Genomic DNA, 25,721 nt, shown 5'->3' on the forward strand with positions numbered 1-25,721 from the left:
TACTTGCACTTAAAAATAAAGCAAAACCAACTTAAAACTCATGAACTAATAGAAAACTCAGTTTCTTATTTTGCTTTATTAAATTGTCAAATATTTTAAACATTTTGATCTAAACTAATATAATCTTGTGACTAGTATGTATTTAGTTCTCACAAGACCTCAAAATAAAAACCTTAAGAGAGCAGGATTGTTTGTGCAAGTTTTGCAAATTAGGAGTTTTAATGTGGCCTGCACTCTTGTTGTAAGATTTCTCCACAGCAAATGGTTTGTGGGGCAACCGATATAATTAGCAACGGGAACGGTTGAGCCAACTTATTTCCCTTTAGGAATTCTACTGTAAGTTGAAAAAAGTAAGTGTTATATCATTACATTGAATTCATATAGGAATCATATTCTTACAGTGGATTGGAGAATTTGAGTGTGATATCAATTTGTTGAACTCATGAGTTCGATATATTATACTCATGATGCTAATATATGAACTCACACTTGTGTAGCAGTCTGCTACTGTTCTAAAAATCCCCACCTAGCACTGCCGAGGCGCTAGGTGGTTGGTCACCGCCTCAATTAATGCCTAAATGTTTGAAAATTAAGAAATGACGCCTAGAGCTGTTGAGGCGCCCGCCTAGACCGCCTAGCCCGTTTAGACCCGCCTAGGTTGCAACTCAATTAGACAGAAAATAGATAACTTTCATTTTGCATTTTATTTTTTTTCAATAAATTGTAAGAAACTTGTGGAATGCTTAAATGAATGCACATTATATGCATGTTCCCCATGTTTTAATTATGTTCCAATACTTCATAATATATATATGTCATTCTATTTTGTAGTTTATAATGAAATTATATATATTTTAAGTATAAACACACTTATTTACACAAAATATAATAGATTTACTTAAATCTGCCTAGGTGCCCGCCTAGGCGCTAGGCCCCAGCTCGCTGCCGATGAGCGCCTAGCGTCTTTTAAAATCGTAATGTTATAGATCAATCTCAGGTTGAAACAATACTTAGTAAGTAACGAAGTTATATTCTTTAGACCTTTTTATACACACATCTGAAATGGTCTTGATTATAAAATTGCAAATTGAATATTGACAACAATAGTTAGTGACTATTGCGAGACTTAAAAAGTCCTTGTTTGAAACAAATGTATAGAAATTAGCATGCATTGGGTCATTTTTTCCACCCAATCCATAATTTCATGTTTAGAACTTGATTTCACAATGCACAATTTATTCAATTTCATTCCTCTACTAATTGACAGTGACATGTTTACATCTATCAAATTCAAGAGTGAACGACTATGCATTAATTTCTTAAAAACTACTTCACCAAGATAACATGTGTGTTCGTTTAATCTTAAATTACTTCTACTAACGTGACTAAGACATTATAAATTGCAAATATATTCAATGATCTTTCAGGAAAGTTACTTTTTCTCAACATCTATGCATGTTTTGGAATTACCACTTGGGATTAAGAATCATCGAGTGATTCCTTTCGTTGAGGAGTGATCGTCATGATTTGTCTTCTACTTCTAGTTAAACTTCCTCTATTTCTCGTATATTGAAACCACTTACTGTTCTCTTCCGGAATCTCTTTCTAAATTCTAAATTCTGGTGAGTTGTTTTACATCAATTAGCATAAAAGCCAAACCTCCATCGGCGGCACCTTAATTTGTTTCGATCATCCATCTCCTAAATTCTAGTTTTCGGCTACTACTGCATTAAAAAAGAAAAGTGACAAGAACCATGAAGGCCAATAATTTCGTGCAACTTTAGCTGCCTCAATTGGTGGCTAAACAAGCTCAGATAGTTCAATATGATGAATCAACGATAAAGACAATATCATGTGTACTCGAGACACAAGATGTTTCAGTCTTAATTTCATGGTCCGGTAGTCAACCAGGACACTCTTAGTATTCAATTGAAATATAATTGTTCTTGTTCTACAAAGTATCACCGTTATCATGCTACACATCCTGTTCTAGCTTCTTGCGTCCTACGTACTTGCATTGTAAAATTTTCAAGCAACACCATCAGACAATTATGGTAAGGAAATGATTGGAATCCTATATTTTCCCCATGATGTTCATGTCTTGGATCCGTTTGACAATGGCTAGGCAATGATGTCCTTGACCCCTCCTTTAACTCGAATGGAGTCGAGTTCTTATTTTCGAAGGAGAATGAGGCTGAATAATATTTTAGGAATTTATTAATTTAGTTTCCTATTTATTTGTATTTTTTTTCTTTGCAGCAAGTAGGTTATTATAAATATGTGCTCTGTAATTCGTTATTGATACGGTAGATTGATGAATGAAATTGTCTTCTGTTGTGTTCTTTGACTTCTAAACCATCATCTCCCATTCTTCTTAAGGTTAATTTCACTTCGATTTATCTTTATTTATTTATTTATTTTCCTACTAGTTCTTAAATTCCAATGTTTCTTGCATCTGAAAACCTAACTCGCGCTATCTTCTAGAATCTTGTTCTAAACTATGGTTAGTTGTTTTTTTTTTAAAATGAAAATCAATAATATAAATATTGAATAAGGACTATATCCAAATGGAAGAAAACTTAGTCAATGTCACAGAAGATTAGGCGAGCCAGACCACGCACCATGATCTTGACCATGGTTACCAGCAACCTATCCTTTCCCCGAGCTTTAGAGAAATTGGAAGCTGCTGATTTCTCTATAGAACCCCTAGAAATGAACAAAGTAGCTAACAGAAGCAGGACAATTAGAAGCACACCTCCAAACCTCATGGATACAAATGGATTGCATAATGTGTAATCCCATCACACATCATGATTCTGACAGAATAGACAAGAAACATAGATATGTAACTATTATATCCATAAGTGATCTTGAGATTAATTTCTATTTGGACAATACTATTTAACAAATATTCCTATCCACTTGTCCAACGATGAAAGATGTGCACAAGCCAAACTATACTACCAATTAAGGACGGTGTTTGAGTAGCCAATGTGCATTGGGAATTTATGAGCACATGGCTCTAAACCTAACAAATAAAGCTATAACGCATAAATAAAGCATAAATAAACTCATGATTCATCATGTTGTGAAAGTCCTATTCACGTGTCAGATGTTGAATTAGGTTAACAAACCATATCATGCAACTAGTCAAGAAAGAAGTAAAGTAGCCAATAGAAGCCTGACAATTAGAAGCACAACTCTAAGCGGACTACATAATGTATAATCTGCTCACACATCTTGATTATAACAAAAAGGACAATAAACATAGATAAGTAACTGTCATAACCATCAATGATCTTGAGATTCATCTGCATTTGGACAGTTTTATTCACAAACGTTACTACCCACTTGGCCGATGATGAAAGATGTGCACAAGCCAAAGTACAACACCAATTAAGGAAGGTGCACAAGGAGCCAATAGGCATTGGAAAGTTATGAACACACCTCTAAACCAATAGATAAAGCTGCAATGCATAAATAAACCTGTGATTTTAAAAGTCTTATTCATGTATCAGATGTTGAACAAGATTCACAAACTATATTATGCAACCAGTGAAGATATGAACTAAAGTACCCAATAGAAGCATGACAATTAGAAGCCACCTCCAAACCTCACAGACAAGAGGGGATTGCACAATGCATAATCCTCTCACACAAACTGATTATGGCAGAAAGAACAAGAAACATAAATACGTAACTGTCATAATCATTAGCGATCTTGAGATTCATCTCCATTAGGACAGTACTATTCACAAACGTTACTATCCACTTTTTCGATGATGAAGGATGTGCACAAGCCAAACTATACCACCAATTAAGAAAGCTGCCTGAGTAGCCAATGGGTGTTGGGAAGTTACGAACACATCTCTAAACTTAATAGATAAAGTAGCAATGATAAATAAACTCGTGACTCGTCTCGTTTGAATGTCTTATTCACGTGTTAGATGTTGAACGAGGTTAACAAACTATATTATGCAACCAATCGAGATATGAACTAAAGTAGCCAATAGTAGCATGACAATTAGAAGCACACCTCCAAACCTCACGGACAAAAAAGATTGCATAATGTATAATCTCTCGTCACACATCATGGTTCTGATAGAAAAGAGAAGAAATATAGATACTTAACCGTCATAACCATCAATGATCTTGAGATTCATTTCTATTTGGACAATAATATCAACTATCCACTTGTCCGATAATGAACGATATGCACAAGTCAAACTACACCACCAATTAAGGAAGGTGCTCGATTAGCCAATGGGCATTTGGAAGTTATGAACAAACCTTTAAACCTAATAGATAAAGTTGCAGTACATAAATAAATTCGTAATTCATTTCGTTTTGAAAATCTTATTCACGTGTCAGATGTTGAACGAGGTTCACAAACCATATTATGCAACTAGTTGAGATATGAACTAAAGTAGCCAAAAGCGGATTGCATAATGCATAATCTCATCACACATACTGATTATGACAGAAATGACAAGAAATATAGATATGTAACTATCATAACCATCAGTGTATTGATTTTTTTTGTCCATCCTGATAAAATTTATAAATTCGAAGTTTCATTTCAATTCTTCACGATTAAGAAGTTAATTGGATATTTTCAATTTATTCATATATATTCGTATCTTCCCTTTTTGGAAGTTTAATTGAAAGAGTCTTACACATTCTATTTCTGTGGTATCCAAAAGTAACCTAAAAACTATTAGAAAGGAAGCACAAAGTAGTATCCAAAAGTAACCTAAAAACTATTAGAAAGGAAGTACAAAGTGGAATACAACCGGGATGTGTTAGAGATACCATATTTTTTTGGTGCAATTTTGCTTACCATTCTTAAATGATGATAATACTTTCCAACTTACTTAGTTTTATTGTGAGTTTAAATTTTGAGATTTGATCTACAATATAGATCTTAAAATTTAAATTCAACGAGATAATAAATAAGATAGTGAGCATCACCATCATCATCACTGAAAAACGGTGAGCCAAAATATTCTCATTTTTTATACTATAATTTATATATCACGTGATCTGACGGAATTGATGTCTGGATTCCTACTTAAAAACACAAATCTGAATTTACCACAATTCGATTGATGTGGCAATACCGGATTTGGACCTCTGAAAAGTTCCACGACCAGAAACCAAAGTGGAGAAAGATCAGCCGCTGGATCCCAAATCGGCGAGACTGACAGCACCTACCACAAAACGTCCTGTAGCACCACACGCACGCACGTGCATGCACGGGTACACTGAGCTCAAACATGATGGCATACGCGTAAATAAACCCAACTCTGTGGTCCATTCCGATACCGCTCACGCCAGACGCGCAACTTTAACTCAATTTCCTCGTGAGGGAGGGCCCACTATTTTGAAATAAAAATCACCTGTAGCGTGAGGCCATCGGAGCTGGTGGTAGACCACGTGGCGCAATCGCCTTGGTCTGCAACGAGTATATATCGCTCACGTCCGAGCTGCTGTCACAGATTTCATAGGGTTAGATTAAAAGCCTCTTCCATCTATCAAAACAAACATAAGTGTTTTTGCCGTGAGAGGCGTAGGAGGCATAGGGCATGATGATTCATTTCCTGGCTGTCTCTAATTCGCTTGGTGCAGGTCGGGAACCGTCTCGTCCCGTTTGAGCCTATGAATCTGCTGGCTCGAGGCTGCGGGACGAAACGGATCCCGCCTTGCATCAACTGAATCGGAGACCGCGGTGAAGGCGGTTTCATGGATCTTGCGTTCCTGCTTTGCTCGTTCGTCAGATCTCGTCTCAGGTTGGCCACCTCCAGAGAATAGTTATTATTTTTATTTGATTCAACCACTTACTGCTAATGGCAATGAATTAATATCGGTGTTCAGATGAATTTAGAGTATTTTATCTTATTGTTTTTATAAAATAATATCGGTTTTTTTTTGTTAGTAAAAAATAAATAAATTTATGGATGGAATATTGATAGATCTTGCTCATTTAATTCTATGGGTATAGCACCAATATTAAATATTTTAGATCAAATTATTCCCATTAGGTTAGACAAATTGCATTTGGTGTTCATTTGGAAATATAATTAATATCTTAACAGGGTATAATTTTCTGTTTTAATTTCCAGTCCTGTTTTTGTGTTAATAAGCAGATTATCGAGATTAATTATTTATGTAAATGATTGATATTTCTTGTCACCTCCTTCACCTTTTTGCATTTACATAGAGAAACAGAGTTACTGTTTTGGGGGAATTTGAGAAAAGCATAGAATCTTTCAAAAAGAATGAGCAAAGCATGGCGTGTTCAGACACTCACTCGGAGTCTTTAGTTTTTACTAAATAAAAAATTGTTGTAGGGTTTCGACGAGGCCACTAGCATCCCCTTGTGTTAGGGGAATTGGATCCCAGGATCCCATCCGGATTCATTTTGGAAAGATCATCACATTTTAGCCATTTATCTTGTATTAGTCAGAAATTATATGATTTTTTTCAAATACAAATAATATCTGACGAAAACTGACCGCACAATATACGATGAACGATTAACATGTGAGAATCTTTAGGGGTTCTTTGAAATATTAATGACATTCTTATTTTCGATTAAGAAAAAAAAAAAAAAACCGATGCATTAAGTGCTCGCTTGATAATTAATTTTGTTTTTTTATTTTCACAAGTGCACATAAAGTAACGACGAACGAAAAAAGTGGAAGAAGAAATTTAAAAAAATGTGTGAAACAAAAACTTAAATACGTTTAATGGGTTTAATCGATTATAATCTTTCGTAGTTTCATGTACAATTCTTCCACTTCTTTCTCAAGGCTTTATTTACCTTTGCTCCTTATCTTTTATCTTGAAGTTGAGAAAGGTGATACATTCATCCTTTCAAATTAACGAAATGTTAGGTTTTTATCACAAAGGGCTTTTGAAATAGACATATCATCACTTTCATCCCTACATTTGAAATGGATAAGTTTTGTCTCTAAAATTGACTTAACAAATCACTTTAATCCTTCATGTCCAATTTTGTTATATTTTCTATTAGTTTGTTGATGCGGCACAATACAGAAACCACAACACCATTCATATATCGTCAATTTGTGATCATGATTATCATAAATGTCTGTATATCACTGTGACGTCGTGATCGTGATTACCATGAACATATCATTGCGTGAAAAAGAGAAGACAAACATGAATAAAAGTGACTGGCCGTAAACTTTTGGCAATAAATAACACAATGTATTTTTTGAGCATTAATTTTCCTTGAAAAAAATGAAATGAGGTATGAAAACTTTTTTTTTTTTTTAATGAGAATTTCATTAATAAACAAATCGAGGAACATCAAATTCCAAGCTTACAAGTCTAACATCGACAGGGGATCCACACCTAACTAAGATAAATAAACTTAAGCTTTATAAATCGGATCCAGATGTCAAGAGTCAAAAGAAACACAAAAAGCAAAAACCAAACGGCAAATCAAACATAAAATCTCTTTTCTGAAGGAAATAAATTGTTCTAGCTAAGAACATGTGAGAAAATTTGAACACATAAGCAAACTAATAACACTTTAAAGTAGGCATGCATTCAAAAACAATTCTAAAAACCCATGACTTTCAAAGCCTAATGAATGGTGAACCAAAAGACTCTTTAACAAATTAAAGAGAAGAGAGGGTTTGAATTTCATTACCCTTGAAGCTCATCCTTATTTACACAAGGGATTCACCCAAGTGGAGGGCCTTCAAGTCACTTCCTTTGCTCCTTGGATGGTTGCTTCTTTGCTTCTCCTCTGCTCCTTGAGGATTTGAGGAGAGAAACTCCAAGAACACCAAAAGTTTGGTGTCTCTAAGTCTCCACACCAAGGATGAGGTGTGAAGATGAAATGGATGACTTGGAGGAAGGAAGATTGCTAACTATTTTTCTCTAAGTGTGGCCGGCCTCTTTGGAAGACAAAGAGAGAAGGAGTTTTGCTCTTTTGCCTCAAAGAAAACCCTTGATGTGGTAAAACTATAAAGTTTCTTTTATAGCACCTCACTTTGAGTGGCAAACTTGCAATTATGCCAAGTTCACTACCACTCACCCTATGGCCGGCCATCCTTTAGTTATCGGGCTAATTGCCTATTTTGTTTTAGTTGTCATACAACTTAAACATAATGGGCCTTGTGGACCAAAACCCTTTTGGGGCCCCGAGACCCGAAACTAACTTGAAAGCCTAATACGAACCTTTCGTATAATTAATTAATCTTGACCATTCTCAATTAAACCATCTAATTGCTTATCCATCTCATTTATATTTCTTCACTTTCATCCTTACTCGGTGTACGATCCATTAGGTTCCAATTAGCGAGGCAGTGGGCGATTTTTACTCTTAACGATCGATTGTGAATTGAAACTACATTTCAATTCTCCTTTTGATGAAGATTAGTATTTGCTAATCTTCAGGGCTTCCACAAACCATGAATGACACATTGCAGTATGTCATGGCTACCCAAGCTAAGTAGAAATGGTTAGAGAACCTATCTAGTTACAATTACAATGCAATACAATCCTTCTCTAATACAATACTCTTAATCACATTGTTTGAGTGATAGTTTGTTTTATGTCTACTATCCAATGTGATACTTCTCTATATAATTCAATTGAATATGATTTTGAACAAACTTCCTAAGTCATATTCGTATGCTTTGGCCAAAGACTCCCAAATCATATCTCAGAGTATTATACCTCCACCATGGAAGGTTAAAGATCCCTTGTTGTGCATTCATATGCCTACATGACTAGATAGCTTGACCCCAACAATGTCGTGGACACTCTCGATGGAATGCCTTTGACATGATCAAAGATCAAGGATCGAACCATTAGACATCTATGATGCCTCAGGTCAAATGATTACTTTGCATATTGCAACTTACGAGTTCTTACATGTCATGTATGTTTGAACTCTCTTTTGATCGTAGTTTAGCGTACTCGATTACCATTTTGAGCACATATGTGTTTGTCTCAGTGTCCAACACTAAATGACTTGAGACTAGTCATGCTCACGCTTGAGTTAACATAACACATACTAACCTTAGCTGATTGTCAATGCCCAATTGGCAATCCTATGGCTAGGAACGTTTTAGGAATGAACATAAGAGAAAGGTCTCGTTAATCTAACTTACTTAGATCACTTCTCTCTTAGATTAAATACATTCCTTGGATTCTCTTATTGCTTAAACACATAATACAATAAATAGTGATTAACAATAAGCTTTGCCCTTCATTAAACGTATAATAGTTTAACACAATAAGTATTCCAAAAGCTATTACATCAAATGAGTGGCTTTGTGGGCATACTTTCAACATCTTCGACAAAGCAAGAGAGCGACTCAAACGCAACCTCAAATAGCAACCCAATGCAACCCGCAAACGAATCACCATAAACCAAGATCTCGACATTTGACAAAGACCCAACAAATATAGTACCCGAGCAAGACCACCCTCACCCAAAATCGCCTTAATTGAGACCAGCATTTACCACGGGCCAAGTAAGGTGGATCCACTATAGAATTGACTAGGCAAGACGGAGCCACCAAAAATCAATCGAGGAAACTAATTCTTCCATGAAACAGGGTGAAGAATATGTGATAAAAATAAAGGCATTGAGGAGAGGCAAGTGGGAGGGAAAATGAGAAGAAAATCCCCTTCCCCCCGAATCCTGACTCACTACAGAAAGCCTAGGAAACCTACGAACACGATTTGGAATCGGACGAAACCCAATTGACTAACCTAAACATATACAAGAGACTGGAGCTGCATACTACAACACGTAGTCAGCCATAATCGATCTTCCATCAGAGATCAAGAAAAGCAACGAAGTGAAAGATTGAGGGTGGGGGAAAAAGGTAGGAGGCGGTGCAGAGGTAGGGAAAAGCTAAGGCAAGACACGAAAAAACAAGGCAGAGGGGAAGAGGACTAAAAAAGGGCTGATGTCGACTATAAGCTAGAGTAAGGGGTCGACATCTAAGAGTTTATAGAGCTAGGGTTTAGATAGGAGAAGGAAAAAAAAGAAAGCAAATGGGTGGAGAAGGAGAAGAGAGAAAATGAGATGTGTTAAGAAGTGAAGAATTGTTGAAGCATAATAAATTAAGTAAATGAGAACCTATATTCTGGTAAATACATCTTTCCACAAATATTAGATCACACTCTAGGGTATTTGGTACAATAATCATGTTCTACACAAGGAATGTAACGTTTAGGTGCTACAGTTGAGTCAATAATGACTGTTAAATCATTAAAAAAATGTTTCAGTTTTGTTTATTCAAACTAAAGAAATATGATAAAATATTAAAATATGGAGAATTGCAAAATAAACACAATTGACGAAGTGTAGTACATGCATAACATCTTGAGTCAAAAGTCCAAGAGGAGTTGATCTGGAATCTTTCCTAAACCTATTTTGCCATCATTATGTAGGAATTTTTGACGATACAAGAGGCAAATGTTTTATCTTTCCCAACTTAGATCCAAAAACAACAAAAAAGACACATATTACAGTTAGAAGGAATATCACAATTAAAAACATGTGTAGTCCGGGAATAATGCTAGAAAGAACGAATAACTTTTGATTTTCTCAAAGAATGATCCCTTGGATGCAATTGAACTTTAAAGCGATGGGCTTTAGACTTATATGGGATGCGGTAAAGGTACGAGTCATTCGTAAAATGAAAAATGCATTTAAATCTCACTGATCCCATACCTATTTGTTTACCGGTCCGCATCATGGATAAATGAGGTGAGGGAATACGTTAAATAGTGATGGGCGACACTCCATTTCTCATGTCGAATCCCTATGATAATAAATCTTAAACAAAATTGCGCTAAAACTAGACCGTCACCTGGAGGTGATGCGCTATGTGGCCCATGCACAATAAAAACTTCTTTTTGAACGACTCTACTCAAAGTTGTTTGGAAGCATTTGCTAACATCAACTTTACCCAGGACAGTCAAAAGAAGTATTTTGACCTTATTGGAGAGGTGAGGCCAAAGAAGCTAGAACATGAGGGTAGGGTTCAAGAGAGTAAAACGCGTGAAGGAACGTGGAATAGGAACCTTACCGAAAAAACTATGGAAGTAGTAGAAGTTATAGTGAGGAGAAAGATAAGTATTATGTGTCTCCACAAAACTAAGTAGGTTGGTCTTAAGGTAAATGATCTCAAAAAATTAGGTTTTAAGCTTTGGTATTTGGACACAAATAGATCGAGAAATGGTGTTGGCATCATCATGGATAATACTCTAATAAAAGATGTTATAAATGTTAAGAGGCTCGGCATGGGATTATAGCAATCAAGATTGTGATAGGACAAGAACTCATCAATATGATTAGTGTGTATGCACTTAAAATGGAGTTGGATATGAGTCTAAAGGAGAAATTTTGGAAAGACCTTGGAGAATTGGTTCAAGGAATCTCTCAGATGGATAAGTTACTTATAGGAAGAGATTTAAATGGATCACTTACAAGAGTAGGTCATTAAAAACACAAAATAGATTTCTTTTGAATGAGGAAGAAGGATCGTATAACTTATGAGATAGAAAAGATACTGGCGGAGAACTTGGCTAACCAACATCGATTGTTGGTAATAGATTTGAAAAAAAGATAAAAGGAAGAACCAGACCTTGTCCCAGAACTAGATGGTGGAATCTAAAAGGAAAAAGCAAGTCACTTTCAAAGAGAAAGTACTCACCAATGTGTTCGGGATATCGAGAGGAACGCTAGCTAAATGTGAGATTCCATGGCTAGTTGTATTCGAAAAGTTGCAAAAGGAGTATTAGGAGAGTCTAAGGGTTTTGCTCCACGTCAAAATCAATCTTGGTGGTGGAAGGAGGAGGTATAGGAAAATTTTAAGGCTAAGAAGGAATGTTGTAAAGCCTTATACAAGGATAATACCGAGAAAGTTGCAAGAGGTATAAGATAGCTAGTGAAAAAAGAAAAGCCGTGAGAGAAGCAAAGCTAGTAACTTTTGATGATATGTATAAGCGATTCGATACCAAAGGAGAGTTTGATATATATAAACTAGCTAGAGCAAGAGAAAGGAAGACAAGAGACTTGAACCAAGCAAGGTGCATGAAGGATGAGAAAGGAAATGTTCTATTTTTAGATAAACGACTAAAGACAAATGGAGAGCTTATTTTCATACTCTTTTCAATTAAGGACACGACGGGAGTACTTCTTTGGGTTAGTTGAGGAACTCGGAAGAGAGTAGAAATTACTCATTCTACTGCTGAATCAGGAAAGAGGAAGTGGTTGTGGTTTTGAAAAAAATGAAGCATAGAAAAGCAGTGGATCTCGGTAATATGCCCATTGAAGAGTGGAAGGTCTTGGGAGAGAAAGGTATAGCATGGCTCACAAACATTTTCAATAAGATTTTGAAAACGAAGAAGATGCCAAATGAGTAGCCAAAAAATCCTCTAGTTCCTATCTATAAGAATAAAGGCGACATACAAAATTGCATGAACTATATGATTATTAAGTTAATGAGTCATACATTCAAGCTTTGGGAAGCATAGACTGAGGCAAGTGACACGGGACTTAGAGAATCAATTAGGGTTCATGTCAGAGTGCTCGACTATGGAGGCTATCTAGGGAATTTAAAAGTCTTTACCTAAGTTGGTCAAAACCAGCGTATAAGTTCAGTGGGAATGAGGTCCAAATGAGATAGAGGTGAAGATTAGAGATCATAAGTGCCAAAGAATGAGCACTTTAATTATCTTGGATCTATCTCATAAAAGAATGGAGATTTTTTTTTTTTTTTTTTTTTTTTTTTGAATGAAGGTAAAAGAATGGAGAATTAGATAGAGATATAAGTTGGACCTGGCATTCGTGTCGTGTTTCCCATGTTCATGTCGTTTTCGTGATATATCCAATATCTTAACGGGTCATGTCGCGTAACACACGTTAAAATAAACGGGTAATATGACCCGACTCGTTACCGTTTTTAAAATCAATAAATAATCAAATGGAAAACATAATACCAAATTAGTATCTACATATCACATTGTTGCATAAATATTACTTGAAAACATAAGAGAACGAGATAAAAGATATAAATTATAATCATACAATTGAGATAGAATCCAATGGTAAGGACTATGTTGTTGTAAGGTATTTTAATTGTTTTTTAATGATTTTTTAACCAAAATAGTCCCTGAGATTTGCATAACTCCTCACTTTGGTCCTTGAGATTTGAAATCAATAGAAGTAGTCCCTAAGTTTGTCCACCATCAATTATTTTGGTCATTTCCTATAAAATTTTGTTAAATAAGGACCAAAATGACAAAAATACTCTCAATTTAATAAACAATGGACCAAAGTGATTTAACAAAAATTGAAGATATTTTTGTCATTTTATCTTTATTTATTTGAGATTTTTCAGGAAAAGACCAAAATGATTGATGGTGGACAAACTCAAGAACCATTTCTATTGATTTCAAATCTCAAGGACCAAAGTGATGAGATATGCAAATCTCAGGGATTATTTTTACTAAAAAGCCTTTTTTAATTAATGTAGAAGTGTGAAAAAACGTAATGTGTGTGTGTGTGTGTGTGTGTGTGTTTGTACAAATGCTCGTACTGGCAAGTTTCAGAATTTTTGTGATGAAGTCAACACCGAAATTTGCAGCTATAATTCCATAAATCAAAGATTTAAATTTTAACCATTGATTGTCTTTTAAATTTACGCTCCGCTCTTTTCATCAAAATTTACCACTGCTTGTGACCATCTTCCAAGCATAGAGGATGCAATTACATCGTTTATATATATTTTTTCACATTTTTCACACTTGTACTTAATTATTATTTATTTTGAACTCTCCTAAAAATATTATTCACGAGAGTGTGTTGGGTTTTAAAAACTCAAACGACAATGTACCTTTTGTCAAAGTACAGGGAACACGCTCGCAAGCGTTTGCGTAGTTTTCATATTTTGTCACAATAGTAAATTAATTTTTATAAAGAGGAGGGGGATGAAGGCTGCCATCGGGCCATGATTTTTCTGCTTTTATGACTTAGGTAGAACCATCAATGTGCCACCTACAGTTAACTATAATCTTGTAGAAGCTCGAGTGGCAAAGCGAAAACTTTGCCCTCGTATTTTTATTTTTGATTTGTGTAAACAGCATTCTCCCTGATCCCTACGGCCTGAACAACAAAAATGAAACAGCAATCAGTAAAAATTGGGGTTAAAGAACGACTGATTCCGTAGCACATCATAAAGTCCCCGGAATGGCAAAGTTGTATAAATGCACAACTCTATGGCTCAATGTTGAGTGCATCCTTGGTCGAACAAGAAACAAAATCATTCATACAATGCTTGAAATGTTTACCGGCCACCTCTTCTTCCTCTTCCGCGATGCCCTCCTCCCCCTCCTCTTCCTCGGCCTCCTCTTCCTCCTCTTCCTCCTCGGCCTCCAAATCCAGGCCCATTTGGTTTTAGTCCTAATGATTGGACTCCCCTCCTCTTTCCACGGTGTTCGTCATCCTCATCCTCTTTGTACTTAGAGTTGCTTCTAGCCCTAAAAGAAATCTCACGCGAACCTCCAGGTCCAAGCTTAACATCATTCGGGATGGCAGAAACTCGCCGATCATCTCTGAGGGCTGCCACCCTCTCCCCCAGTGGAAGTGATTCCTCGTTTGCAAAAGACTCGCGATTCAAGAATGCTTCTGCATGCCGCTCATCCTTAACTTCATACAATCTATAGAATTTTCAACAAACAGATAGTTAATAACTCAAGTTCAAGATTGAAAACTCCAAATCACAAACTCACACAAAAATACACAGAAATTGATAGTGTTAGCTTAAGAAAAAATAAATAAATCAGATTAATGACTTTTGACATGGGTTTAAGCCACCAAAACTAGCTAAATTCCTCCGTGTCTGATCATTATGATATTTTTAACACCATAGCCAATACTCGTATGATTCAAACCCACTTTATAAGCAAAATCTCCATGTCCAACACTAAGGTATTGTGTAATCCCTTGTAGAAGGCAGGAAAGAATGAGTTCTAAACAGAAGAGGTTAGATTTCACAAAACCAAGGGAGCTTGGATGTACTGTAATCAGTAAATAAATGTTATGGCAAACGTCAACAAAAGAACAAGAAACCCTCACCTTGGAGTTCGTCCCTTCATTCTCAGTTTACTGTTTTCATGGCCAGGCTCATCCAAAGATGTCGCTGAGGCATCAGAATCACTCAAGTCCGGATCATTATCCTCCATGGAAGGTCTGAAATGTTCCTCTACCAAAGATGGCTGCTTCGTAGAAGGCATAGGGTGTAGAGCCCTATACTCTTGCGAGAACTCATCAATTTCAAAATCCTGGACACATCTCATAGAAAGCATTATAACTGTTAGGGATCAAGAAAATTAATGAACGTGGTGCAAGAGTAGGCCCTAGCTTCTCATCAATTTTTTCTTTCTTTTAAATGAAAGGACATCATAAACAGAAATGGAGCTATACAGAATATATCCAGCAGTCCACTAAACTAAACAGAACAAAACAGTGCAAGTCAGGATGCAGCAAAGCCAAACCCATAGGTATAGCCGTATAAGAGGTCTAGTTCCCATACAAATTGAAAGGAAAAAAAGAGAAGAAAAGGCAATCAAACTTTGCTTGTGCATCTGCACATGGTGCATCAATGGCGGAAAAAAAAAAAAAGAGGGGAAAAAGAAAAGGCTATCAAACTTTGCTTGTGCCTCTGCACATAGTGCATCAATGGCGAAAACAAGGTGACCGATTGAACAACACAAATTCTAACATACTATCAAGCATCAAACCCACATTATAAGTCGTCATTGACACGTAAAATGTATAGATCCACAAAATCTAGCACATTCTATGCTACAATCATATAAACGCAGAAACCAATTAGGGAAAAGTTTGGTGAAATTAGTATAGAAAAATTATAGAGGAAGGATGGTGAACTGTGATAACAAACTTCTGTTTTAAATACTTGCTCTTTTTCTACATGAGACAGGTTGAGATTATATTACCTCATTTTCAAACATTTTTCCAAACCGCTCGTCTTTGAGAATATCACTAGCAAGTGCCTTCTTTTTCTTGGCTGGCTTCTTAGTCTCATTGTCATCAACATTAATTTCGTTCTCTGCATCTTCATTATCAAGAATACTCTTTGCAAGAGTTCGATTGACCTTGGGCAATTTCCTCTTAATCTGCAGTAAAAAATGGAAGTCATGCCTAGTTGAAATACTTTGAAGAAAGACTCACAAAAAAGGTTAAGTTGCAAAAGTTTTATCGCAGCTAGAAAATAGCACAAACCGTAGAGGATACCAGTTTCAAACTTCTCATTAAAAACCATCCTCAAGGAATAATGGATGTAGACATAGTATATGCAAATAATATAGAGCTTTGAAGAATTTTAACATGCAGAATCAGAAATCCTTATATATTGTGATTTCCTTGGTCACGAGAGAGAATTTCTTGGAATACATAGAAATTAATGCCAGGCACGTGTCTAAATAGACCATATATATACAAAAATAAATAATCATAGATGAGAATAGCTAACCGTAATTCGCTCTCCTGCAAGTTCTTTCTCTAGCATCTCTCGTTTCCGCTGTTCTCTGTATTCAGTATAATCAAAAGGCTCTGCCAAAGCTTTTGCCTGCCAGAATGTATATACTATAAAATAATGCAAACTTTGTACAATAACTAAAAGTAATCAAAGAAATACCCTAATCGAGCATGGAGAACGTCAATGACTATGAAGATATGCATTTATTACTGACACAAGATTTAAACACTAACCCTAACTTAAACACATTAGCTCACTAAATCCTTTAACTGCCGGAAACATGCATTTCAAAATAATATCTATAACCAACAATTTGCCCGTGTGATCTCTTTTCATGTTTTCCATATATGTCCCTGGATTCGCTTCTCCCTAAAAAATGTTTCAACCTAACTGTAAATGAAAGACAGAGGAGGCTATACACAATGAATGATACGAATTGTTTTGTTTCTTGTAGCAATCATGGCACCAATTGCTAAAAAAATACATACTTACAAAAGGAAGGCTAACCTTTTTATATAACCGATAATCAATAAAAAACCCATGCATGTAAGCTCGAAGTAGACTGGTCCCAATGAGACCAGTCAACTTCAACCTCTCGAGGTCTTCTTTTGTCAAAAATTTGAAATCATCATAAATGGTAGTCTGTTCACCCTCCTCTAGCTCCTCCTGTAAAAAAGAACTCGAACATTAGAATATAACTGAAGACCTCAAACGAGATGAAACTAAATCAATGTAGGAAAGATGTAAAATAAACCCACAGTAAGGTTTTGCAGGTAAGAACACCAATTCGGAGCAGGTCCAAGTTCAGGTATAAAATAAGATGGAATCTGACTGCAGTCCAGAGCAAGCAACATCAACCCACTGCCAGGGAATGTACAAATATCATTAATTGTGCCAGCCGTTGGCTCAATGCTGGTCATGCCTTCACCCTGCAGACAATGGGAATCTACTTAGCAAAACTATAAAATCCAACATCAACCCCAAACATAATATAAAAACATCTACGCCGTAAAATAAAAATAAATAAATAATGTGTGTTAAAATATAATTTCTTACCGTGTCAGGATCCCATATTCTAACAATATGATTATCAGTGGTAATCAACTTTGGCCCCTCAGAGTTTAGAGTTTGATGCCATTTAATGTCTAATATCGGGCTACCATACCTATACACCAACGACAGGGTTTTCAACAGCAAGTTATAAAAAGAAACAATTCAGACTCCCTCGGTGTTCTAATAATAAAAAATTAAAAAAAAAAAAAAAAAACAGAAGGAGGTAATACTCACATGTGATCCTTAACCTGTATAGGATGTGATGAGCGCAAGTCATAGATGAACACCTGCAAATTCAACCACACGATCGAAATTAGATTTCTGTGGACATATGAGAGAAAGGATTTGGATTCAATCTATAGCAACCAAAATGTAAAATGAAAGTTGAATTCTTTTTTGAACATTGGGCATGCCTCAGACAGGTCTTTACAACTTAATGGGAAAGCAAACAATGTTTCTCGAATATGGAAACCAGATATGCAATAAAATAAGAAATGGTGATGCCAAAACTAGGATACAGACACAGATTACAAGGTAGGACAATAAGAAGAGATCCTGACTCACTCCAGCCTTTGGCATCACACCAAAGTTTTTCCAGCATAGAAATCAGAAAAAATCCAGCATTACTCCAAACATATGCCTCACATACACCACCATTAATCACTTTAACACTATTTTTAAAGATCACAAAGTAGCCCCTTTATAGAGTGATTGGTACATGGATCCAGAAAACTGAAGTTCCACATTAATATATTTAGGAACTCTAAAGATGTAATTTGACACCTAAAGACTTTACCATGTAAAATCAATACCTACCTTATGCTTGGCAAGTTATCTCTTATCTTGAATATTGATTACCTTTTTTAATCAGAGATGATTACCTCGTTTTCTCTTCAATGCTAATGTTTTTGCCAATGAAAAATCACCATCCCATCACGTCAAGACCATATCGATTTGGACAAATAATTATGCACTCTCTCAAGGATTACAATATTAAGAAACAAAAAAATATGTTCACCTTGTGCAGACAAAAAGAAGACAATTCACTTCTCAATAAGAGAAAGGTTTATGAAACATTGTTGATAATTTGACAAACAGTGCCGATTAGCTTCTAAGTTGGTTAGTGCTTTTGTTTTTCACTTGAAAGAGTACTGGTCACCCTTTCAAGAGCCACTAGTTTATCTCAAGTTTCCCTGTCCTTACGTGTCACGGAAACAAGTGGCTGTCTTAAACAATTATATGATTGTCAAGCCTACCCATGCAAATACAGATATACAGAACCAAACAATTGTTCAAATTACATTTTTTGAATCACAACTGAAGAAAACTGCAGTAGATATTGCATTGTTAGCAATGAAAAATATGGCACAGTTCTCAACTTCTGATAACATGCATAATTAAATTAAATTGAAGCTATATCATCACAAAAATGTGAAATTATAGGATAACTTTTTAGTAAAAAGAAAATTGACATAATACCTTTCCACCACTGCTTCCAACAGCCAATTGGAAACCCGTTTTTTCATCAAACTCTAATGCAGTGACTTCCTGCAAATCCAGGAGGAAGTCAGATTAAGGACAGCCATGTCTGATTCAAAGTTGAAGAGAAAATGTAGTAACAGCAGAAACATAAAAATACCACCAATGCCTATGTCTTAGCAAGTGGAATAGAGAGCAACAGAAAACTTTATTCCCCGGCCACGCATCTGTTCGTTGGACTCATTAACCGACCAAATCATTTAATCCAATTACAAATGGGAATTTTGGTTTGGTTTGGTTTAAACTAGGAGACGGCCTCCAAGAGTAAATTTGGAGGTGATTTGGCAGTTGGAAACTTGATGGTTAGAAATAAAGCTCTTCTAGCTAAGTGGTTATGGAGGTTTGCATTATGTGCGGGAAGCACTACGGCATTCTGTAATAAATATTAAATATGGGATTTCATCCAATGGGTGGGACTCCAACTTTGTTTTGACCGGAACTTGTCGTAGCCCATGGAAGGACCTTACCCATGGCTACAACTCATTTATTATGAACTGTCATTTTGTTGTCGGAAATGGTGAAAGAATCATGTTTTGGGAAGATACATGGTTGGGGGATTCGCCTCTCAATCTCAGTTTCCATCCCCCTACAATTCGTTTGGTTGTCGGAACACGGACACTTCTTGCTTTGTGGACTTGTCCAATGGTTGGAGTGAAAAATTAATCACCGCAGAGATGAAATATAAACAAGGTATATCATTTTGAAAAGCCAAAGGTTCAACAGGTTTTTACAATAATAAGTTAAGAATGATATAAATAAAACAAAGGAGGAAATAGCAAAGAATGCCGTGGTGCTTCCTGCACAAGAGTTGTGAATATTAGCCCCACAAGAGTTTGTGAATAAGTGATTAAAGATGCATTTCTATGTCTATTCTTAGAATTGAAACAAATTACTTTATCTAATTATATAATTCGAGGAAGAATTGGAATTTAAGGTTCAGGAGAAATTTGAATGACAGTGAGGTGTATGAGGATTCTTCTGTTTTGTGCTTAGTGGACAGTGTCCATTTTTGTCTGTTTTGTGCTTGCTGGACAGTGTCCTGACCCATTCATCTAGGATGACTCAAGAAAATGGTTTCTGGATAAAGGGAATTACTCATGCCAATCTGACTAGACTTTTCCCATGTCATAATTATACTGATAACCATGAGTCAAAACCACACTAGCTCAAACCACTGTTGCACTCCATAACTATCCCACACTTATCCAGGACATTGACTCCATTGCAGAAACCAAGTACACTTCTGTCTGTAGAAAAGAGTACTTACTCTAACAAATATATAAAAAGCCTCTTACCTGGTCAAAGTCACCAGCGGGTGCGACAGCATTAATCCTGCCAGCTGAAGATTTCATTCTCAAGTCAAAACATTCCACGGCACCATCCTCACCACCACAAGCAACAAGACCATGAAGCTTGCTGAAATTTCAAAACAAAATATCCTTAACCTAGACAGCTAAGGAAAAATAACCAATATAGCTATATAAGGGTATCCAGCATGTGTCTGATAACTACAGAATATAATGAACCTATAATAGAAAGAAAACAAAGATCAACAAGCCACCTCCGAGAAACTATATTTAGTGCAGGCGATTGTGTGCTAAGGGAAGAGAGGAATCGCCCCTGCAAACAATTCAAAACTGTTATCGACAGACTTTATAAATTAAAGGGAATTCAAAGGAGTCTATTAAAGCAAGAAACCTGTTCCAAATTAATCCTGTATAATTCTGGAGAAGAGGCAGCACAAAGCAAGTCACAAGACCAGCAATCATATGCAAGATCCCGTCCCATTCTGTACACCCAAGTTAAATAAAATCATTATACAATGAATACCAAACCTTTATAACTGGTATGATTATCTTATTCTGCAAGGAAATTTTTTTGAAATGTCGAGGTAAAATTTTCATCTACGTATAAAGAGGGCAGTGGGCACAAACAAAGTACATATTTGGAAAAATGCTAGACATGCAAAACTATGTTTTAAAACAAAAAAAAAAAATAGATGCAAAAATTTTTATGTATTTATTTTACATTTATTTTTCATATTTTTAATATATGGGTAGACTTTCTTTCATGAGTTGGTGGTTTTCCAACTCATTAGATGATAGAAATGGTGCTAACATGATGACTGTAGAGAGTAAATCCCACATCCAGGAAATGGGGGAGTAGCCCAACTCCTTATAAGCCCATGCTAATCTTCTTTACTTTCCAATGTGAATAATAAAGGAGTGAAAACTACAAAATTTCAAATTTTGAGTGACACAATAAAGGGCACTCTATTTTGTGGTGTGTTCTATGTTAAAAATTTCACCAAGACATTTGCAGACGCACACAAGCACCTACACACTAATCTAAATACAAAAACTTTGTCAGAATCTGCAAGAGTACAAACCATAAGCAAGGCAAAGAAAATACATGGTTTACACAACATTTCATGCATGGCCCACAAACATAAGCAAAGCACAAAGCACAAAGGGAAACCTTGGAATCCGCAAACTGTAATGCTTTCCATATTTCGCATGTAGATAAACAGAACGGTCAGCACACAAAAACGCAAGCTTTGAATAATCATCGGCCAAAACCTAAATGAGCAAGTAAAGGTTAGGCCAGTATTATTTCAAACATCAAGTGAACATCTCAAGAACAGCACAATACTGTCATTGTTACATAGAAACTATACAAACTTGAATAACTGTGGATTTCATCAGGAGAAAACAATTTAAAAGGAAACTGTATTTAACCAAGGGGGAAAAGGGGCTGCACTTGAAAGATCAAATAGTTTGAGCCCACATGGTGTTCTTAAGTTGCTTAAGAAAGAATACCCAATAAAACTTACAATTTTCATTACTAGTTAATAAAACTCAAAACTCTTGTAAGAACAATTAATTGATTTCTTTTTTTCAAGTTCATCGGATTCCATAGAAATGAACAAGAACGACTGACTGACATTGCAAGCAGTAAGGCAGGTTAAAGTAACAACCAATGGCACAATATTATATAATAAAAAATTTGAGAAATATTTACAGGATAGGAGAACTTGAATGATAAAATACTGATAAAACCGGCGCAAGCCGAAGACAGAGTGGCAATAGACCATGAAAAAGTATTTCAAATACCATTGTTACATCAGATATGAATCCAATTGGTGAAACTAAACTACCTGAAAATCAATTATCTCTGAGTCCAAGTGCCTTTCAAACTTGAGTGAAAGTTCCCTCAGCTCATAAACTTTGACTTGTGGTGGGTAAATACCTGGATTTCAATAGTAAAAAAACGTAATTAAGAAAAGTTAGTATTTTGCGAACATACACACAAACACACATTCTGTGCAGAATTCCCTTTAGATTGTGAAAATAAAACTACATACCAAACACGACAGAAAGTAACTTTAAAAGCACCTGCTGCAATTAGAAACTCTCCATCAGGAGTTGCCTTGATTTTGGTCGTTGCAGTTTCAAACCTCAGATCCTGGATCAAGTCCACTCTTTGCATATAGTCTGAAAATAAACAGTGAATAAAAGTCTCTCATTACGTAAAATTGGTGCTAAAAGCATCTCTATTTTAATTTTTTTTTGGAAATTGAGACAAATTTTAATTGCACAAAACACTAAAAATACAAGGGCGGCCAAGATGTCCACAAAAACAAAAAAGAAAGTTCTATGGATACAAAGTACTACATAATAGTAAAGTATGTCAACTTTTAAAGATATAGACATTAGGAAAAAAGAAACACCTTATCTCAATTAGCTAGTGCGTGTATGTATGTATGGTTAGAAAGATAAGTAGAAGGGTCATGTTGAAGGTCTTACTGACAATTATCACTACGTAGAAGCAAGTTTCTTAAGACGGGACCTATGAAAATTATAACTTATTACAATGTGGAGTTTATTCCAATATATAATTGGCCCGAGTTGGGACCAAAATTGTGTATAACTAAATAGAGGTTATCCTCACATAGAGTATCACTATAAACAGGTTTTATTTTACATAATAAATATTAAACATTTCATTAACAGAGGATCTTTCTATAAGAATTGTTATTTTTCCTTTTAACAGGGATTCAATCTTCACACGCAAATTAGACAACGTTCAGTATAATCCAAAGACCCAAACTGAAAAATTTTAAATGTTCAATTTGTAAAGCACATATAAAATTTCAAAAAACAAGAGAAAACAAACATATAGTGCTCTATAGCATCCAATTACTGATCACAGATTCCACCATAATGTTCAAATCATTTTACAAATCCAAAATTTAGCAGCTGAAGTCGAGATCTAAGTAAAAAAATAAAAAACGTACTTTGGTCTTTGCGAAGAGCTCGACGTTTCTTAGGGTTAAGCCAGGTGGCGAGAGAGCGTTGCTGGGAAGCAACGCTGTACATCTTGACACCATTGATGGAGGTCGACTTGAGTTTGCCTCCGTCGTACGCCATGGAACCGGAAGGAATGAGATTCTGAGAAAGTGAAAGCATAAACAAACAAAAAATAAATAAATACAAGAAAAAAAACATCAATAATTAATCCAAATAGTGATTCTTAAAAAAAAAAAAAACCAAAAATACTCAGAAATCAAATACAAAATATCAACTCTTTGAGGTTATTTCTCCTATTAATACTATAAATACAAAACCCTGTACCGATCAAACAAATAAAAATTTAAACAAAAAAATGAAAAACCAAAAAGTGTATACCTCGGGATTAAATCGGTGGTGGTTTGGAGAGGATAGTTAGATGGGAGGAACTCGTGACAGGAGGTACGGCTGGCGGTGGCCGCGGCGGAGAAAGAGAGAGAGTAGGGAGAGACGGACAGCGGCTCGTCTCTATTACGGAGTGGGGATGTGGTGCGGAGCAGCAGACGATTACAACACTACGTTTTTTTGGTTGAGGGTTTAGGGTTTATAACACAAACCGACCCATTTCTATTTGACCCGGAACCAACTGGAAATAACCCATTCTCCTATCCGTACCTGTTTAACATGGACTTGTCCGGCTCATGTAATCCAAACCGTCCCCTCAGATCTTGCGGTCACAATTTGATTTTTCCATTTTTTGGGCTGGTTTCCGAACGACGGGCTGGTTTGGTATTGTTGTGTTTTGAAAAAAAAACTACTTCTGATGTGCTGTGAGAATAAGCAGCTGTGAAATAAAGCAGCAAAGTGTTTGGTAAACTTTTTTGTAAAAGTGTTTTTGGAAAAAAAAAAAACAGTATTATAGTATTTGGTAAACTTTTATGTAAAACAGATGTGAAAAAAAAGCCGGTTTTTCAAAGCTGGGTTTTGCAGCTTCTTGCTTTTGGCTTTTTTTCATCCAAAACTGTGAAAAAAAGCTGAAGCTGAATGTTTACCAAACACAAAAACAACTCCTAGCTTTTTTCAGATTCACCTCAGTACCAAACCAGGCTGACGTCGTACTCCGAGTGTTCGTCCACCCCCTCTCTTTCACTTGGCCTTCAGGCGCATGCGCGATTTCGGCCCCCCCCCCCCCGGGGCGATTTCTGTAGGGGTGGGTTTGTGTTCTTTTTATTTTGGTTTTTGAGTCTGAGTGGGTTTGTTAGTGTTTTCAAGAAAGCTATTTAAAATTCGTCTTAAGATCAATTTTTGAAAATACTCTTACAAGGGTTTTTGAGTTAAAATGTTAGGCTCAAGTAGAAGATCAAATAGGATCTTGAGATGTAACCATGTAAGTGTGTTACTACTAGGTCTTTTTGGACTCATGAAATAATACAAGTTTGAGAAAGGTCCAAATAAGGCCCAAGGAAGGAAGAAGACCAAGACAAGGGGACCACTGACCATGTCACATCCCAGCCCGGGGTGGATCACTTCCCGGGCCCGCTCCACCACTATAGCACGATATTGTCCGCTTTGGGCTTACCATTCTCTCACGGTTTTGTTTTTGGGAACTCACGAGCAACTTCCCAGTGGGTCACCCATCATGGGATTGCTCTAGCCTCCTTCTCGCTTAACTTCGGAGTTCCTACGGAACCCGAAGCCATTGAGCTCTCAAAAGGCCTCGTGCTAGGTAGGGATGGGAATATACATTTAAGGATCACTCCCCTGGGCGATGTGGGATGTCACAATCCACCCCCCTTAGGGGCCCGACGTCCTCGTCGGCACACTTCCGGCCAGGGATTGGCTCTGATACCAATTTGTCACATTCCGCCCCTGGGCGGATCACTTCCTGGGCCCGCTCCACCACCGTAGCACGATATTGTCCGCTTTGGGCTTACCATTCCCTCACGGTTTTGTTTTTAGGAACTCACGAGCAACTTTCCAGTGGGTCACCCATCATGGGATTGCTCTAGCCTCCTTCTCGCTTAACTTCGGAGTTCCTACGGAACCCGAAGCCAGTGAGCTCCCAAAAGGCCTCGTGCTAGGTAGGGATGGGAATATACATTTAAGGATCACTCCCCTGGGCGATGTGGGATGTCACAATCCACCCCCCTTAGGGGCCCGATGTCCTCGTCGGCACACTTCCGGCCAGGGATTGGCTCTGATACCAATTTGTCACATCCCGGCCCTGGGCGGATCACTTCCCGGGCCCGCTCCACCACCGTAGCACGATATTGTCCGC

At 36.5% G+C, this 25,721-nt stretch overlaps 1 protein-coding gene and 1 long non-coding RNA gene across 2 annotated transcripts; one reads left to right on the forward strand and one right to left on the reverse strand.

Annotated features, from left to right (window-relative positions):
* Positions 1-5,295: 5,295 nt before the first annotated feature.
* On the forward strand, positions 5,296-6,447 carry LOC148696477 (uncharacterized). Its single transcript, XR_015963750.1, has 2 exons — positions 5,296-5,789; positions 6,221-6,447. It is a non-coding gene; the product is annotated as an uncharacterized LOC148696477 (long non-coding RNA).
* A 7,734-nt stretch (positions 6,448-14,181) lies between these two features.
* EDA7 (embryo sac development arrest 7) lies at positions 14,182-24,793 on the reverse strand. Its single transcript, XM_068450293.2, has 18 exons — positions 24,556-24,793; positions 23,843-24,224; positions 23,452-23,605; positions 22,550-22,648; positions 22,312-22,403; positions 21,633-21,733; positions 20,853-20,943; positions 20,716-20,774; positions 20,450-20,570; positions 19,095-19,163; positions 17,850-17,902; positions 17,619-17,727; positions 17,321-17,491; positions 17,070-17,228; positions 16,557-16,652; positions 16,021-16,200; positions 15,140-15,345; positions 14,182-14,721 (listed from the first exon to the last, which is right to left on the reverse strand). Exons 3-18 carry the CDS (start codon positions 23,582-23,584, stop codon positions 14,349-14,351), a joined length of 2,112 nt encoding a protein of 703 aa, XP_068306394.2. The 5' UTR covers positions 23,585-23,605; positions 23,843-24,224; positions 24,556-24,793; the 3' UTR covers positions 14,182-14,348.
* Between the last annotated feature and the right edge of the window lie 928 nt (positions 24,794-25,721).

Source organism: Pyrus communis, chromosome 6 (assembly GCF_041283825.1).
Source record: "Pyrus communis isolate YQ-2024b chromosome 6, ASM4128382v1, whole genome shotgun sequence".
In the NCBI taxonomy this organism is placed as follows: domain Eukaryota; kingdom Viridiplantae; phylum Streptophyta; class Magnoliopsida; order Rosales; family Rosaceae; genus Pyrus; species Pyrus communis.

Excerpts from the sequence above, each read along its gene's own strand:
- EDA7 (XM_068450293.2), bottom strand. The coding sequence starts at position 23,584 with ATGGCGTACGACGGAGGCAAACTCAAGTCGACCTCCATCAATGGTGTC. Across the intron at positions 19,164-20,449 it reads CCGCTGGTGACTTTGACCAG|GAAGTCACTGCATTAGAGTT; the intron begins GTAAGAGGCTTT and ends CTGGATTTGCAG. Across the intron at positions 16,201-16,556 it reads TTGCAGGAGAGCGAATTACG|ATTAAGAGGAAATTGCCCAA; the intron begins GTTAGCTATTCT and ends TTTTTACTGCAG.